This window comes from Hyla sarda, chromosome 2 (genome assembly GCF_029499605.1).
Source record: "Hyla sarda isolate aHylSar1 chromosome 2, aHylSar1.hap1, whole genome shotgun sequence".
NCBI classification, from domain to species: Eukaryota; Metazoa; Chordata; class Amphibia; order Anura; family Hylidae; genus Hyla; species Hyla sarda.
Genome location: NC_079190.1, coordinates 234,832,505 through 234,852,377, shown reverse-complemented (window position 1 = coordinate 234,852,377; position 19,873 = coordinate 234,832,505). Strand labels below are relative to the sequence as shown.

General features: G+C 41.7%; 1 protein-coding gene across 1 annotated transcript in view; it reads right to left on the bottom strand.

The window, feature by feature from the left end:
* Positions 1-19,873, bottom strand: part of VMP1 (vacuole membrane protein 1) — a 131,565-nt gene that overhangs the window by 19,873 nt on the left and 91,819 nt on the right. The window contains exons 9-10 of the mRNA XM_056556667.1: positions 9,040-9,120; positions 6,062-6,178 (exon numbers count right to left, since the gene is read on the bottom strand). Of these exons, the coding sequence (XP_056412642.1) occupies positions 6,062-6,178; positions 9,040-9,120 (198 nt within the window). The remainder of the gene's footprint in view (positions 1-6,061; positions 6,179-9,039; positions 9,121-19,873) is intronic.

Here is a 19,873-nt window from a genome sequence, read left to right as displayed (position 1 = left end):
CGGGGGAAGATCTACTATACTGGGTGAGAGGAAAAGGGACCTAATGTTATCACAATGTAAGGGAAAGGGTGGGAGTCCTGTTATGTGGTGTGTGTGTGTGGGGGTCTGGTAAGAGGGAGACCTGTTATGTGGGGGCTGCAGAGGGGGAGACCTGTGATGTTAGGGTCTGCAGAGGGGGAGACCTGTGATGTTAGGGTCTGCAGAGGGAGAGACCTGTGATGTTAGGGTCTGCAGAGGGAGAGACCTGTGATGTTAGGGTCTGCAGAGGGAGAGACCTGTGATGTTAGGGTCTGCAGAGGGAGAGACCTGTGATGTTAGGGTCTGCAGAGGGGGAGACCTGTGATGTTAGGGTCTGCAGAGGGGGAGACCTGTGATGTTAGGGTCTGCAGAGGGGGAGACCTGTGATGTTAGGGTCTGCAGAGGGAGAGACCTGTGATGTTAGGGTCTGCAGAGGGGGAGACCTGTGATGTTAGGGTCTGCAGAGGGGGAGACCTGTGATGTTAGGGTCTGCAGAGGGGGAGACCTGTGATGTTAGGGTCTGCAGAGGGGGAGACCTGTGATGTTAGGGGCTGCAGAGGGGGAGACCTGTGATGTTAGGGGCTGCAGAGGGGGAGACCTGTGATGTTAGGGGCTGCAGAGGGGGAGACCTGGGATGTTAGGGTCTGCAGAGGGGGAGACCTGTGATGTTAGGGGCTGCAGAGGGGGAGACCTGTGATGTTAGGGTCTGCAGTGGGGGAGACCTGTGATGTTAGGGGTCTGCAGAGGGGGAGACCTGTGATGTTAGGGGTCTGCAGAGGGGGAGACCTGGGATGTTAGGGTCTGCATAGGGGGAGACCTGGGATGTTAGGGTCTGCAGAGGGGGAGACCTGTGATGTTAGGGTCTGCAGAGGGGGAGACCTGTGATGTTAGGGTCTGTAGAGGGAGAGACCTGTGATGTTAGGGTCTGCAGAGGGAGAGACCTGTGATGTTAGGGTCTGCAGAGGGAGAGACCTGTGATGTTAGGGTCTGTAGAGGGAGAGACCTGTGATGTTAGGGTCTGCAGAGGGAGAGACCTGTGATGTTAGGGTCTGCAGAGGGGGAGACCTGTGATGTTAGGGTCTGCAGAGGGGGAGACCTGTGATGTTAGGGGCTGCAGAGGGGGAGACCTGTGATGTTAGGGGCTGCAGAGGGGGAGACCTGTGATGTTAGGGGCTGCAGAGGGGGAGACCTGGGATGTTAGGGTCTGCAGAGGGGGAGACCTGTGATGTTAGGGGCTGCAGAGGGGGAGACCTGTGATGTTAGGGTCTGCAGTGGGGGAGACCTGTGATGTTAGGGGTCTGCAGAGGGGGAGACCTGTGATGTTAGGGGTCTGCAGAGGGGGAGACCTGGGATGTTAGGGGCTGCAGAGGGGGAGACCTGGGATGTTAGGGGCTGCAGAGGGGGAGACCTGGGATGTTAGGGGCTGCAGAGGGGGAGACCTGGGATGTTAGGGGCTGCAGAGGGGGAGACCTGGGATGTTTGGGGCTGCAGAGGGGGAGACCTGGGATGTTAGGGGCTGCAGAGGGGGAGACCTGGGATGTTAGGGGCTGCAGAGGGGGAGACCTGGGATGTTAGGGGTCTGCAGAGGGGGAGACCTGTGATGTTAGGGTCTGCAGAGGGGGAGACCTGGGATGTTAGGGGTCTGCAGAGGGGGAGACCTGTGATGTTAGGGTCTGCAAAGGGGGAGACCTGTGATGTTAGGGGTCTGCAGAAGGGGAGACCTGTGATGTTAGGGTCTGCAGATGGGGACCTGTGATGTTAGGGGTCTGCAGATGGGGACCTGTGATGTTAGGGGTCTGCAGAGGGGGAGACTTGTGATGTTAGGGGCTGCAGAGGGGGAGACCTGGGATGTTAGGGGCTGCAGAGGGGGAGACCTGGGATGTTAGGGGCTGCAGAGGGGGAGACCAGGGATGTTAGGGGCTGCAGAGGGGGAGACCAGGGATGTTAGGGGCTGCAGAGGGGGAGACCTGGGATGTTAGGGGCTGCAGAGGGGGAGACCTGGGATGTTAGGGGCTGCAGAGGGGGAGACCAGGGATGTTAGGGGCTGCAGAGGGGGAGACCAGGGATGTTAGGGGCTGCAGAGGGGGAGACCTGGGATGTTAGGGGCTGCAGAGGGGGCGACCTGGGATGTTAGGGGCTGCAGAGGGGGAGGCCTGTGATGTTACAATGAAATTAAAATTATTAAATCAAAACAAGTGGGCCACGGAAAAAATATCAAACGTTTACCGGTCCGCGGCGATCAAAAGGTTGGGGAGCACTGCCTTACGTGACTAAATGATATAAAATGGTGCATGGTAGTCAGTTGTGCTGTGCCATCACTAAGAACCGGACCTGTTTGAAACACGTCTGCGTTTCTACTTAGCTTTTACCTTTAGTTTTTCTATATATTTTTTAATCATGTATAAATACATTTTTGTCATTTTAAATATTTTTTCTTGGAGGAGCTGGAGTTTCTTGGCAAGAAATCTCTGTATTTTGCAATTGTTCTCTTAATATCTGTTCACACCAAGTATGCGGCATGGATTGTCTCTTGTGCTCCTCGTTCCCAACGGATGTCTCTGATATCATCTATGTGGCTGTATTGTGATGAGCTGTTTTTTTTTCTTTTTTTTCGTTATATTATGTTCTGAAAGCCATCTTTTTTTGTCTAACGGCAATGTGTGGGGGCTTATTTTTTGTGGGGTGAGCGATTTATTAATTGGTACCATTTTTACAATACACGATACCTTTTTGATCATTTTTATTTCAGGTTTTGACAAAAATATGCAATTTTGGTACTTTTTTATGGTGTTTATTATTTTTTTTTTTTGTGTTAGTGATAATACAGGGCTTTATTGGGAAAGGGGCATTTTTACAATTTATTTATTAAAAACCCTTTGTTATATATATTTTTAAATGTTTTTCAGTATTGATCACGGCATCTATGAGGTTAACGCTACCAAGACCAGTGGGATGCAAGTTGCATTTTTAGCCAGATGCTTCCTTTCCTTTCTTTTCTCAGTAGTTAAAGTAGCTGCTTTCACACTATAAAAATTCTTCCGTTTTAAAGAGCCGTTATAATGTTCCGTTATGAAAACCCTTAAAAACGGCCGTTAAACGGCCATTACAAAATCCAATGTGGCCGTTACAAAATCCCATTCAAGTCTATGGGATTTTTAAATTATCCGTTTTAACCCGCCATAGCCCATTATTAATATCGGACATTATTTTGTGACGGGAGAAAAATAGTGCATGTACTGTTTTTTTCTTCCGTCACAAATAACGTCCGTTATTAATAACGGGCTATGACGGGTTAAAACGGATAATGTAAAAATCCCATATACTAATGGGATTTTGTAGTGGCCATATGGGATCTTGTAACTGCCTTTTAACGGACGTTTTTAAGGGTTTTCCAAACAGAACATTATAACTGCTCTTTAAAACGGAAGAACTTTATAGTGTGAAAGCAGCCGAAGACGACACCAGTATGTATAACAGGATTAGGCCATTCACAACAGGAATTGGTCAGAGCATACCCTTTCCCCATCCCTACACAATGACCTCTGCAGAACACTCTCTATTGATTCCTATATTTATGGGCTTGCTGTAAAATATCTCTCTACATGCTTCACAGAAAGCTCAGGCAATATAGCTGCACCATAATAAGGTATAAAAAAAATGAAAAAAAAAATTTAAATCAGAAAATAGAAACCAATATGAAAAAAGAACATGGTTCTGTATCTGGTTGTAATCAGTAAAACATGTAGGTAATAGAATCTTTTTAAATTATGTGAATATCTTGAGCTGTAGGAAATACAGTAGAATTCTTTCACAGTAATATTATAATTATTATATAATGAAACCAGATTTATGGAAATATTCAATAGCCTAACACCTGCATAAGTATAAGAAAAACAATAGAAAGATTTTAGAATTATTCCCATAACTAAATGCCAAGCAGAATTGTAGTTATTTGGACAAAGATACAAACTGAAAAAAATGTATAAGATAAAAAATGTTTTACATTAACCTATAAAACAGTTCATGTCTATGCCTATAAAACATTTCCCACGTCTACAGCATAAGTAAATTACCTCTGCAACATGGCACTAAAAGTAATACCAAGAACTCAACACAAGATCACTTCTAAAACTTGGTGTCATGAGGAATTCTTAGGTTTTTGTTTCTCTGCTGTCTCCCATTAAATTGTTTGCCAGTCTGTACAGTTATGTATTCACCCATATCCCAATTACTGTGCCATGGAAGATGATGTAGCAAAAAGTACATAATAAAAATATACCATATTTAGGGAAGAAAAAACTCCAACAAGATATGCAAACAATGTCGTGGGAAGTGTTGCATGAAGTAATTGCACTCATTGTTAAAAAGTATTTGCATATGGTATAACCATAAGTAAATATAATGGCTAACCACTAATTTCCTGAGAATTGTAGTCAGAAATACTATTTTAAAAGTATGAGTATATATAACCACTTGTTCCTTATAAGGCCCCTTTCCCACTATAAAGTTGCTCCCTTAAAAGACCCGTTTTAAACTCCCGTAAAAGTCTATGGGATTTTTTGATTATCCGTTATGACCCGTTATAGGCCGTCATGAATAATGGACATTCTTTGTGACGGAATAAAAAACGGCACAGGCACAAATTTTTCTTCCGTCACAAGAAACGTGTGAAATTAATGGCCATTATTTTTAACATTGAAGTCTATGGCAAACAGAAGAGCCCTTATGTTATCCGTTTGCACCTGGTTCATAATATCCGTTATTACTTCTGAGCATGCTCAGAAGAGGTGACATCAGCAGACTCCTGCAGTGCTGAGGAACTACTACTACTCCCATCATGGAATAGACTTGTTTCCACGATCTGAGTAGTAGTTCCCCGGCTGCGGGAGTCTGCCGGTGGCTGGGGAGGCTCCATAAGTGTTTGTACTACAACCCCCATCATGGAACAGACTGTTCCATGATGGGGGTTTTAGTACTGGCGCTTAGGGATAGATCGCACTGAGTCTCACTTCTGAGACCCCATGCGATTAGAAGTTATTAAACAGGGGAGTGGGTGGCATGCTCCACTCCCCTGCGATGTACGATGTATTTTACTTTCATTTTTAAATTCCCCGCCGGGAGCACTGAATGGCCGATGCACTGCTAATAGAATACTTTTCATTCATAGCGCTGCAAAGGCATATGTTCATAGAAGCGCTGTGGGGGCCAGACCTATGGATATATGTCTGACCCCCCGCAGCACATCTATATACAGGGGGGGGGGAATCCTACTTATACATATGGGGGAATAAGGGGACGTAGTGAAGTTTAAAAACCCCGCCGGGAGCGGTGGGGAATTTAAAAATGAAAGTAAAATACACCGTACATCGCAGGGGAGTGGAGCATGTCGCCCACTCCCTTGTTTAATAACTTCTAATCGCATCGGGTCTCAGAAGTGAGACCCGGTGAGATCAATCCCTCCGCCCCTGTACTACAATCCCAATCAAGGAACAGAGTCTGTTCCATGATGGGGGTAGTAGTACAAACACTAAACCTAGCCTCCGCAGCCACTGGCAGACTCCCAAAGCCGGGGAACTACTACTCCCATGTAGTAGTCCCGGTTGTGGGAGTCTGTAGGCAGAGGTGTTAAAACGGCCGTACATGACAGATGTTATAACGGGTCTTAACGGATGAATATGCCCATTATTTCGACGGACGTTATTAAGGTGTTAGCACCCGTTATTTTATCCGTTATTATACATCCATTTTTACACAGAAAACGGATGTTTAATAACGGATGAATACTCAGTGTGAAATGAGTCTAACTTATAGGAAACCCATCATCCTTTTCTGAAGGTAAGTTTTTAGCCTGACGGATAAGACAAAAAGAGGTAAAAGACGGCTAAAACTGTGTTACTCATCTTATGCTTCCATAAAATTGATAACTTTCCAATCTTTACTGAAGCTATTTTTGTAAAAGTTTTTGTTATTAAATATTTTTTTATTCAGTTTACTACAGTTTACCGATATTGCAAATTCCAAAGGTGTAAGGAAATTCACTTACCTGAATGTGCATTTTTATTATTGCTTTGCCAATCAGAGTGGCTCCAAAGAAAGTCCAGAAGGGCACAAGGAAATGTCCACATGTTATTCCTGCCAGATCAAACAAGGGATTTGGAATCTGAAGGAAAAATTGAAAACCCATAAACACAACAAGTCAAACCCACTTTTTTTGAATTACTTTTTAATGCAGCATGATAAACACCTAATAGAACATGCATGTACTGCTTAACATTATATGTCTCCAAATATCAACAAATAAAAAATACCTAATAAATCAAATACATAAATGCTAGCTAGATATCTTATTCTTAAATCAGCTGCATTACCATAACATTTGCTGTTAAAGCTGCCATGATTATGAATGCTGTAAGGATAACAATCTATTTAACCCAAAAACACCTAAGTTAGGTCCAGCACTTCTGATAAAGGCCTTGTAATTAATTTCTCTAATTTACTTAAAAGGTATCTAATTTAATGCTGGCCAGGGGTATTGCACAATTTTTTATTTTTTTATTTGACTGTTCTACAGGGGCTGTAAAGTTAGTGTAGTTCATAATATAGTGTCTGTACCTGTGTTTGATGGCTGGTCTAGCAATCCTTTTGTGATGTTTGTCTCTATTTTAATTTTAGCAGCATACAAAATGAGTGTTGTCTGGCTTTTCCCAGGTTGCAGTGTAGCCTGAGACATTACATCATTAGTCAGGTGTTGAAAGGGGGCATGGCAGTGCTTCAATAGGTGAATATATATACATACATACACACACACACACACACACACACACACACACACACACACACACACTATATTTATGTATTCTCCTGGCATGTAACACACCAAGTTTTGTTAGTGAAGAGAATTTACATCCGGATGCAGCAGTGGAGTTTCTTACAGTAACCAAGCTGACATTAATGGTAATGCTTGGGTAGGTCAATACAGATATGCTCAACAAAGGGAACACAAGCCATGAAGCTCCTGATATATGAATATGTGAAGAGCAGAGGAAAACGGAAGCTTAGGATCGCGCTGCCGCAGAAATTACTGGATTCGGTGCATATCTTTAAGTTATATTTATTGTCACACAACGCGTTTCTGGATATCAACTGATCCTTTCTTCACAGCGCGATCCCAAGCTTCCGTTTTCCTCTGCTCTTCACATATTCAAATACCCTGGTGGATCCAGCGTGGGAAGCCGCAGCAGTTGCAATTCTACAAGCGATCATCAGTGTTGTGCCTGGAAATTGCACATCTACACCAGGTGAGTGTATTCATCACTGACTCTGGTGTTCCATTGCCGACAAAGGATCCTACACAGGAGCGCACTGTTTGTCCCCTTCTTTTAAGGATATATGAATATTGTTGCTGATGTGTGTATGGAGTGCTAGAGACTAATATATAATAGTTTAACTAAGTGCTTCAGGATTTAGATTTCCTGTTCTTTGAGATGAGCTGAGCTTTTGTTGCTCCTTGACATTATCTTCTGCACATACTTAAAAAAGGATGAAAAAGCAAGGGGTAAAAATTTGACATGCTAGCTTGCTGGAACATGGTACCCAATAACTAGAAAGATCCATTCAACAGCTAATATTTTGCAATGGAGAGTGCAAAAACATAGTCTGAAGCAGACAAGCACATAAGAAGCAGCAATGCACATTAGAAAGCTGTTAGATCCTGTTGACCTTAAAGGGGTACTCCGCCCAAGGACATCTTATCCCCTATCCAAAGGATAGGGGATAAGATGTCAGATCGCGGGGGTCCCACTTCTGGGTACCTCCGGGATCTCTGCTGCAGTACCCCGCATTCATTACTACACAGAGCAAGCTCGCTCTGTGCATAATGACGGGCGATACAGGGGCCGGAGCATTGTGACGTCACGGCTCCGCCCCCTCGTGAGCCGTAACGCCACGATGCTCCGGCTCCTGTATCACCCGTCATTACGCACAGAGCGAGTTTGCTCTGTGCAGTAATAGTAACAGGTTGCTGCAGCCAAGATCCCGGGGGTCCCCAGCAGCGGGACCCCCGCGATCTGACATCTTATCCCATATCCTTTGGATAGGGGATAAGATGTCCTGGGGCGGAGTACCCCTTTAATCTGATGTCTATGTGCAGCTATAAAGGGATGCCAATAGTGTTATCAACAAGAATTCTTGCATAAATTTCAAGTGCAGAAAGGGAGGAAGGAGTATTTTTGTTATGTAAAAGTCATGTCATTGATTAATTTTGTCTTTTCAGTATGACTAGGAGAAAAGTATTTGGATGCCACAATGATATAATTGTACATTTTTTTATAGAAATTGTCAAAAATAGCTGCATAACAAAAAGAAAAAAAGCTTAAACCTAGCATTCACCCTGCTCCTTTAAAGCGGTGTTCTGAATAAATAAAGTCTCTAGTCTAGAATACTCATCCAATTAATCATTTACCTTTGGAAAAACATTATTTTGTATAAAATAAAACCTACAGACGTAAAAAGGTTGTGGTAAATACTAATGTTGTAAAGAAATATATAGGTTGGCAATTTTCATCAATATGGGGGAGATTTATCAAAACCTGTGCAGAAGAAAAGTTGCCCAGTTGCCCATAGCAACCAATCAGATCGCTTCTTTCATTTTTATAAGGGCCTGTGCAATATGAAAGAAGCAATCTGATTGGTTGCTATGGGCAACTAGGCAACTTTTCCTTTGCACAGGTTTTGATAAATCTCCCCCTATAAGTATTATTGTTATACTGATATGCTGATAGGTAAGGATGTAATTTCTTGTATATACCAACCAAGCATGTCAGACCAATATTTAATCACAGTATTATTCCCTCCATTAGAAAGAATGTGTATATTTCATGTAGGTATCAACAAATGCCACACAGATCATACAGTAATCTAGCTGAAGCCCACAGTTCTGTAGCCATCAAATCCATGTTATTAAATGAAGAAAATAATAATAATGAAAATGAGAGGGGGGAAAAAAAAAAAAAAAACACTTACTGAAGCACAGGCCAAGATCCCCAGAAATCCAACTTTTTGCACAAGGTTTTGAATTGCAAGTTTGGCACGTGATGCAAAATCCTAAAACGAAAATATTTTCAGGTGAGATAGGCTGTAAGTCTTACGTAAATAAAGTATAAGAATCATTATATGGCACCAACATATTCCTCAGCATGTTACAATACAGTGGGTACACATACAGACAAAACTGAACCTTGCATAAGAAAAACTAATTAAAAAGTCACACAAAAGTAATGAGGGGTTTGCTTTGAAGAACCTACTAAAAGAAAAATCTACTGACAGATGTGTGGAGGGAATAAGAGGAGAGCACCTATAATCGATCCCTCAGGAATTTTTATTGCAAGGGGAAGAGAAGTAGAGAAAGAAGCAGAGGCAGCAAATGATACAATGAATGAGCACTCAAAATCCCAAATACGACTCTAAATGGAATGAAGTGGAAGGATATGTTCGTATGGCTGAATTTCCGGCAATTCTACACAAAGTCTGTTCAGCAAAACTTCCTGAATTGCAAAATTGCACCTAAATTCGGGCAGAATTTCGGTGTTCTCTGAACACAGAATTAAATTTAAGCCCCATTACCATCCGCAATTCCCTTAAATTTGACGACATAGGGGGTTATTTATCAAGACATTTAGAAAGCTTTTTAAACTGCTTTTTTCTCTATGTTTGTAGCACAAAATGTTGCACAATGGGTCCGTGCGACTTTTTGTGCCACAACTGCTTTAGAAGCGTTTCCACGAATTCTACCCATTTAGAGCACTTTGCGCAGTGGTCACTGATTTACTAAGTGCGACTTTTTGTGGAATGTAGCTCTGCCCTACATTTTTTGTGCGATTCTTGAGGCAGGGTACATGCGACTATTCACACAAAAGTCGCACATCCGCACAAGATTTACCACTTTTTCAGGAGTTGCATCAGCAAAATTTTTCAAAGGCCGTGCGCCGGACAAGTCTGCAACTATCACTGCAACTTTTGTACTCGAAAACAGTTAAGAATTTACACCCCTCTTTGTAAATGCTCCCCCATAGTCAGAATGCCGCTTAGGACATAAATGTACGTCCTGGTGCATGAAGTATCAGGGCACCAGGATGTTAAAGGGAAGACACGAATGGAGGGGGCGTGGCGTAACGTCACTAGGGGGCGTGGCAAGGGGGCTGCACAGAGATCGCAGGGGTTCCCAGGGACGGGACACCCCTGAGATCATACATCTTATCCCCTATCCTTTGGATTGGGGATAAGATGTATACAGCCGGAATACCCCTTTAAGTTGTAAGAAAGAAAACACAAAAAATTTACTCATAATTTAATTTGGGGTTATAATAATGAAAAAGCTGCCTCTCGCCTTCTTTTCCTGTGGCCTACATTACCATATAAATAGCTGCTCTGTAAACTCAGAACAGAGAAACGAAAATATCTTCATCAATAATGTTCATCTCAGATGCACCCCCCCCCCCCACACACACACACACACACACACACAAACACAAACACACAAGATGCCTTACTGAAGTTTATATAAATGATGGAGCAATGAAACAAAAACAATAGTTTCACATAATACTTAGACCCACGTCGACAGGCTTCTCACTGACAAAAGGTAAACTCCCTGAAACAGCTGCCCGCAGATAGGTACTCTCCTTCTGGAGAGATTTCTGGCTTGGCATAAATTCCCAGTCAGTTTTTTTTTTATAAACTCCAGAGTTGGAAGGAAACACTGGTGTTAGGGGAAAGCTACCTGAAAATGTGGTGTGATTGAGCTGCTTTGTATATCCTTTCTACCCTAATTATTTTAGTAAAGAATAACTAAGGCCATTGTTTCAAATAACTATGTCTTAAAACAATATTTAGAAATAATGTAAATAAATATGTAAATGCTAGTTCTCTCTCTATCCATCTATGTAGTTCTTAATCATTAATGAACAGTAACTGGTAAGGGTGCATTGACACCACGTTTTTGCAATACAGTTCCTGTATCAGGTTTGTGATGAAAAACGGATTCCTCAAAACCGTATCAAAACGTGTGTACAAATTTTAACCCGTATATGGTTAAAAACTGTTCACGGTTTGAAAAGTGATGTCTGGTTGCATCAGTTTTTTTTAAAGAAAAAACGTATAGGTTTTTAACTTTTCACTTCATTGTGAATAAAGTTTCACTTGTTTGGGTGAGATTCCAAGAAAAAAAACTGTGCAAAGTCAAAAAACATATGGTGTAAACCGGATGAAACCGTACACACATATGGTTCTCTACGGCTCCTATTGACTCCCATGTTAAAAAAAAAAAAAGTATAAGGTTTCAATACGGTGTTTCACCTAGAACAAAAACCGTGGTAGGCTACGGTTTTGGGTACGGGAAAAAACCTGACAAAACCATACATGATGCAAAACGGATGCAACCAAATGCATCATTTGGCATACGGTTTTCAATGGAGAGTCAATGCATATGGTTTTCAAACTGAAAACGTATATGGGAACTGTATTGCAAAAATGTGGTGTGAATGCATCCTAATAGTAGTTAAAATACTGAACACACAACTAGACATTAAGTGAATTTACTACTTTCTCTCTCAATTTATATACTCACTAGAGTTATATTTTGTAATTAATTGACAGCAACATAAATATGTTAAAACTGGTAACAGATATTCTCCAAATCTATTATGCAATATACGAAAAGTACAGGGTTAAGGTTCTGCTGTGTTCGATTGCATTTTTAAGACTATGAGAAATTTTTGCTTATAATAGTTTACTATGGTGACTTAAAAAGTGTAAATAAAATATATATATTTTTCAATATAAAAATAAATAACTCTCCTAATAAAATTTCAAATCACACTCCCCTTTTTCTATTTTACAAAAAAATAAAATAAAAAAATAATATGGTATTGCCACATGCACAATTGTTTGACCTATTAAAATATAACATTATAACACAAATATAACGTGAACAATGAAACAAAAAAAACACCACCAGCATTGCTGATTTTTGATCATTTCATATATCAGATAAATATTAATAAATAGATAACAAAAAGTCCCATATACAGCAAAATAGTAACAATACAACCTACATATTAGGAGCAAAAAATTAAACAGCCCCACAGACAGAAAGATAAAACGTTTTTTTGAAAAACACATTTTATGGTAAAATGAAAAGAATAATTACAAATAACGATTGGTCCCACAAAAATAAGCCTTTATTCGGCTTTGTAGAGGGATAAATAAAAACAAACAAAAATTCCAAAATGAAAAGTAGCTGTGTCCTCAAGACCCAAAAAAGGTTTTGTCCATAGTTCACCATTTCTTGCCGTTTTGTAAACGGTTGTATTATATATATGATGATAATATAAAAGCACCACGCTAAGGATATATAAATACACCCACTCCTACAGCTATTTTAGTTCCCAAATCTAGTTTTTACATTGAGATTTTCTAAATGATATTACCGTATATATATATGTATATATACATATTGTAGCGTGGAACAAGGGGCCGTCATTGATGGTCGGTATGTACCATCGAGGTTCCTGGCCTCAGTGAGGTAAAAGCTGTTTTTTCTCAAGTGTCAGTATTGCAGATTGCAGTCTGACACTTCAACTATTTAGTATGGCTGTGAAGCTGATCCGGGACGGCTTTTACTGGGAAAAGTCAAAGTGCTGGGTGGGTGACTATTCCTCACGTTCCAGGCTGGGTCTTGGCAGGCTTATAAAGCAGTCAGCACTGTCAGGTAAGTGTTGTGTGTGATTGACCTCCATCTGACAGTGACGCTGTGGAGTCCTCTGGGCATAGGGCTAAAGACTGGAAACAGGCGTGCAGGCCGCCCGGAAGCCTGCCAGTGAACATTTCTGTGGCTAACCGTTTAGCTGGGTGTGAACAGACACCTAGGATTCCAGGTGAACTTTGTTTTGTTGTGCATGAACAAGCACCAAGACTTTTTTGCTGAGTGTGAATAAAACACTGAAGTTTGATTTACAACCTGGCTCCTTGCCTCTATACTGCATCCTCTAACCTGACTACCAGAGCAAATCCCCACAATGTATATATATCTTTTAATGTGACAACAATGAAGAAATGACACTCAAACATAGGTATTGTTTAGTCCTATTAATGCACAGAATAAAGAGAACATATTTTTACTGTAAAGTGCACTCCATAAAAATGAAACCTCGCAAAAAAAGGGATCTTGCTGTGTCCTCAAGGCAAAAATGTTCTATGGCCTAAAGAGGTAAAGCCTCTTGTGCATGGAATTCACCAGAGCTTCACAGACTGCCATTGGAGTCCTCTTACACTCCTCAATGATGAAATCACCGAGCAGATGGATTTTAAAGGGGTACTCTGGTGGAATTTTTTTTTATTTTTTTTTATATCAACTGGTTACAGAAAATTGAACAGATTTGTAAATAACTTCTATTAAAAAAAATCTTAATCCTTCCAGTACTTATCACCATACTGCAGAGGAAGTTGAGTTGTTCCTTTCTGTCTGACAACAGTGCTCTATGCTGACAACTCTATGTAAGGAACTCTCCAGAGTAGGAGCAAATCCCCATAGCAAACCTCTCCTGCTCTGGACATGGACAGAGGTGTCAGCAGAGAGCACTGTGATTAGATTGTAAAGAACTACTCAACTCCCGCTGGAGTATACAGCAGCTGATAAGTACTGGAAGTATTAAGATTGTATAACAGAAGTCATTTACAAATCTATTTAACTTTCTGGCACCAATCGAGTACCCCTTTAAGGACCTTGTGCTCCTACACCTTCCATTTAAGGATGCCCCACAGATGCTCAATAGGGTTCAAGTCTGGAGACATGCTTGGCCAGTCCATCACCTTTACCCTCAGCATTTTTAGCAAGGCAGTAGTTGTCTTTGTGGTGTGTTTGGGGTAATTATGTTGGAATACTGCCCAACGGCCAAATCTCCGAATAGAGGGGATCTTGCTCTACTTCAGTATACCACAGTACATGTTGGCATTTACGGATTCCTCAATAAACTGTAGCTCCCCAGTGCCAATAGCACTCATGTAGCACCAGACTATGACTCTCCCACCACCATGCTTGACTGTAGGCAAGACATACTTGTCCTTGTACTCCTCACCTAGCTTCAGCCACACACTTGACACCATGTGAATCAAATACGTTTATATTGGTCTCATCGGACCACAAGACATGGTTCCAGTAATCCATGTCCTTATTCACTTGTCTTTAGCAAACTGTTTGCAGGCTTTCTTGTGCATTATCTTTAGAAGAGGCTTCCTTCTTGAACAACAGCCATGCAGACCAATATGATGCATTGTGTGATGTATGGTCTGAGCACTGACAGGCTATGCTGACTGTGCTGTGGCTCAATGTTAGGGTCTTGGCAATCTTCTTAAAACCTAGGCCTTCTGTATGTAGAGCAACAATTTTTATTTTTCACATCATCATAGTTCTTTGCCATGAGGTGCCATAAACTTCCAGTGACCAGAGAGTAGGGGAGTGATAACACAAAAATTAAGACACTGGCACCCCATTCACACCTGAGACCTTGTAACACTAAGAAGTCACTTGACACTGGGGAGGGAAATGGCTAATTGGCCCCAATTTGGGGACACAACACGAAACACTGTTATACAGGCTGTACACTTCTTTATGTTGTAGCAGAGTGTCAATTCAGTGTTGTCACATTAAAAGAAATAATAAAGTATTTAAAAAATTTGAGGGTGTACTCACTTATGTGAGATACCGTATAAATTTATATATTACTCAGTGGGGAGATTTATCTTTGAAAGAAGCAATCTGATTGGTTGCTATGGGCAACTGCACCACTCTTCCTCTACACAAGTTTTGATAACTCTACCCCAATGTGTGTATGTTCCAGCATTACTTCCAAACGGCTGGAGATATTTAGATGAAACTTGGTATACATGTTCCCTATATGTCAACTAAAAATATAGGATAATTAAATTAACCCTATCCCACCCCAAATTGGAAGGGTTGGGATTTTTGTCTAAAGTTCCACGCAAGTCTATAGAATTTCCGGTACCTTACTCCACAAGCTTCATTCTGCATCTCCTGGTGAGTGTGTTCTTGCAATCATTCTAGGTAAATAAAGTGAATTATAAGAGAAATATTGGGCATAGGCACATAAAGATTATGGCCTAGATTTATCAAACTGTGTGAGAAAAAAAATAGATTGTCCCCCATCAACCAATCGCTGCTCAGCTAATGAGCTCTGATAAAGTGAAAGCACAAACAATGTCCTCTGAAAAGCCACGCTCTGTATATTTTTGGCCTACAATCTCTTCATCACAGCTAAGCCCCAACGAAGGATAGGATATGAGGACAGGATATAAGAACAGAAGCATCATTGTTGCTTTTCCTTTCCTACAAGGTTTAGGTCGGAAGACCAGGCAACACTGGGTACTCTGCTAGTTCTACATTTAAAAACAAACAAAAACGGGGGGGGGGGGGGGGGGGGGGCATTAGGGAGCCCTATACATGGAGCCATCTAACATAAGGTCAGGTCTGTCTATAGAAGACATATTTACTCAAAATCAAGTAAGAAACCCTTATATCTTTGATTAATCCCAACAAAAATGTGGCAAATAAAAGACAATTCTGCTGATACCCTTATTTTTTAATGCAGTGATTCTATAAAGTTAACAAGTAACGTAATACTTTCTAAAAGCCTACTGAAATCTTAAAAATTCTGCAAAAATGAACTTCAGTGCCAGGCCTTTCTCTTTATTAATCATGTTATTACTTATCACAGAAGACTGTGTTTTACCTTACTCAAAAAATGGAAGGAAAAGGTTATAATCTGCAGGTTCTTGAAATGTAATTGACAAACTACCGTGAGGCCATGTGCTACATAACCTGGGTGTGTATATCTACCTACTCACTTCATCTATGATGTAGACAGGTATTATTACAGAACAATGCACCCTGCTGCATTGCTAATTCCAGTTTTCCAGTAACAATATATCACATGAAAGACTATGAAAGAGATTTATCAAGCTCCGTAGTAGATTTTTTTTTGCTTAAAAAAGTTGCATGTACTTGCGCACGTGCGACTTTTCTATACATGCTGCGACTTATGATTTTTGCTTATTCCAATGCACATTACTGAAATCTGCTCACGTAGCAATTTTTTTTTTTACTTTGCAGTGGTCATGTATCTATCAAATGCGATAGTCGCTATTTATAAAGAAAAAAAAAAGTTGCATCTCCGTTTAAAAGTAGAATATGTATTCCAGGTCCAACCTGGCTTACAGAAAGTGCATATGTCTGAAGAAAAGGACATTGACACCCACTTTAACAACTGTTCTTGTTCTGCATCATGAAACAAAGCTACTACATTAACCCCTTAAGGACATAGAGTTATTCAGTTTTTGCACTTTAGTTTTTTTCCTCCTTACATTTTAAAAATCGTAACCCTTTAAATTTTGCACCTAAAAATCCATATGATGGCTTATTTTTTGCACCACCAATTTTACTTTGTAATGACGTCAGTCATTTTACCCAAAAATCTATGGAGAGACGGAAAATGTAATCATTGTGCGACAAAATGGAAGAAAAAACGTCATCTTTATCTTTATTCTGTAGGTCCATACAATTAAAAGGTTACCCTACTTATATAGGTTTGATTTTGTACGTAACTACATGCAGGAAAATTTATACGTTTAAAATAGTCATCTTCTGACCCCTATAACTTTTTTATTTTTCCATGTATGGGGTGGTATGCGACATTTTTTGCGACGTGATCTGAAGTTTTAATCAGTACCATTTTTGTTTTGATCGGACTTTTTGATCGTTATTTATTCATTTTGTTAGGGTATAAAAGTGACCAAAAAGACGTTATTTGGATTTTTTTTTGTTTTTTTTTTTGCGTGTACGCCATTGACCGTACAGTTTATATATATTTTTATAGTTTGGACATTTATGCATGCGGCGATACCACATGTTTATTTTTATTTACACAGTTTTTTTTGTTCTTTTTATGGGAAAAGGGGGGTGATTCAAACTTATATTAGGGAAGGGGTTAAATCATCTTTATTTACTTTTTTTCCACTTTAGGGGACTATAACATGCAGTACATTGATTCAATATACTGAACAATGCCTTTGCATTGAAATGCACTGATCAGTGTTCGGGCTGAGCGGTATACCAGTTCATACCGAATACCGACATTTTTGTGCTGCACGATATGAATTTTAACCCATAACGCAATACCGGTTGGGCCCCTCCCCCTCGGGAATGAATGAGCCCAGCGCTGCGTTGTCCCCACATCGGGGAACTAATCACAAGTCACCCGCGAGCGCTGTTCTGCCCCCCAATTAATTATCAGCCCAGCGCTGTCCCCATCGGGGTAAATACTGATATGTCACCCGCATGCACTGCCCTCCTCATCCTCATGTTTGTTGCGGCCGCCGGCACTGACGCTCTATACCAGTGGTCTTCAACCTCCCGATGTTGCAACACTACAACTCTCAGCATGCCCGGACAGGCGATGGCTGTCTGGGCATGCTGGGAGTTGTAGTTTTGCAACACCTGGAGGTAGGCAGGTTGAAGACCACTGCTCTATATATATTGTGTGGTATCCCTATGCGCGGGCTGCAAAAAAAAAAAAAAACTTTAACTCACCTCCCGTTGGTCCGGTACCGGCCTCATCTGCTTACTAATGAATGGAACGTCGGACAGCCGTCAGCCTATCACCGGCCGCAGCGATGTTCCGCCTCGGCCGCTGATAGGCTGAGCCCACTGTCATGTAAGAAGCCGCCCAGAGCTTCTTACATGACAGTGGGCTTAGCCTATCAGCGGCCGAGGCGGAACATCGCTGCTGCCGGTGATAGGTTGACGGCTGTACGGCGTTTCCGTCTCTAGCGTAAGGCCGACGTCGGAACATGCATGAGTTTATTTTGTTTACCTTGTGTCTGCGCCGGCAACAAACAGCACGAGGAGGGCAGCGGGTGACATGTGAGTATTTACCACCATGGGGGCAGCGCTGGGCTGATAATTTTTGTTGGGGGGGGGGGGGGGGGGCAGAATAGCGCAGCACTGGGCTGATAATTAATTGGGGGGGAGGAAATACCGTTATATACCGTGGAACCGCTGAAAGTTACAAAAACATCGTGATACGCAGATTTGGTCATACCGCCCAGCCCTAATCAGTGTTATTGGCGGTCGATTGCTCAAGCCTGGATTTCAGGTTTGGAGCAATCAATCGCCAATTGGACGTGCAGGAGGAAGGAAAGGCACCCTCCTGCTGCGTCCTAGCTGATCGAGACATCGTGATTTTACCGCGATGGTCCCGATCAGCCCGACTGAGCCGGGAAGCTTTCACATTCACTTTAGACCCGGCTATCAACTGATCGTCGCGTCTAAAGAGTTAATGCCGGACATCTGCCGAAACGGCGATGTCCGGCATTAGCCACGGGTCCTGGCTGCTCGCTTCATAACCCTCCCGTGCCGCAGCGTCGTATAAACCCGGTCATCGCGCTGCTCTGCTGTGGATCGTGTAGCTGCAGCTTGCGTGAGCTGCAGCTCAAATTCTGCAAACAAAGAGCAAGCAGCGTGGGTTAATGGTGGAGCGGAAGCTGACAGCTCCCGCTCCACCATGCTAGAATACGGGGGTGGGGGCAGCAATTTTGAGCAGTGGGGGTGATAATTGCCCCTTTCCCCCCCCCCTGATCCGCCATTGTCCCCTCCATTACTGTGCATTATGCCGGCACCCCACCCTCCCCTCTACTATTCCTCATGAAAGCGGAACCTACCCATTAACCGGATCCAAAAACCATAAAACAGTCGGCTAACACAAGACCACCCTACACGCCGATAAGACCCCCCCTCCCAGCAACATCTCGGGGTGGGTAACATACCAAGTCTATTTTTTTTTGGGGGGGGGGGGCTTCACTGTTGTTTATGTGCCTGCTGGTGCTGCGCTGTCTTCCTTCCTGACGTTAACTCCAGCCTCAGCGCAGCAACGCAAGACTCCGATCACCGACGTCACAGAATGTGGCCTCAAAATTAATCAAAAGAGCCTACGGATATTCATTGTGCGGCATAGTATGTTTTTTATATTTTTTTTTTATGTTTGAGAAGGGAGAATGGGTTGTTGTGGGATTGTTGGGGTGCAGCTATTTAGCGGCCAGTCAGGGTGTTACCAGGTGCAGTACAGCCCCCCTCCCTGTCACTCTCTAGCAATGCTACTGGTAATAAAGGGTTGATAAAGAAATTTGGCCATTAACATAAGGGAAAACTTTTCTGCTTTAAAAAATGCTTTTGTAAGCGGGTTTCCCGGTTTTTGCTTACGTGCGATTTATTTATCAAGGTCGTGCGACTATTTGATAAATAGGTCGCACGTAAGCAAAAGTAAGTTAAAAAAAATGTCAAATAAAAGCCATACGTTTGAAAAGAACGATAAATCTATGTTGCCAGCAAGATTTTCTATGCAGATGTATTATGGATAATCCACAGAAAACTACACCACAAAACAATAAAGGCAGCTTTCAAAAAATGTTGTGGGGGAAAAAAATAAAATAATTAACACACATTTTTGAGCTTGCTCTATTTTGACTTTACAAAGGGTCAAATCCATGTGAAATGTAAATCCTTTCAAGAGTTATATTTCTCTGCTCTGCCTCATCATAACCAAAATGTGAAGAACTAAAAAAGGTAAAATTTTGCAGTAAATTAATAAAAATTGTGATGGATAACGCTTAAACATGAGATGAATCTAGTCAGAGAGTCTTAAAGGGGTATTCCAAGAAAAAACTTTTTTTCTTATATCAACTGGCTCCAGAAAGTTAAACTGATTTTTAAATTACTTCTATTAAAACA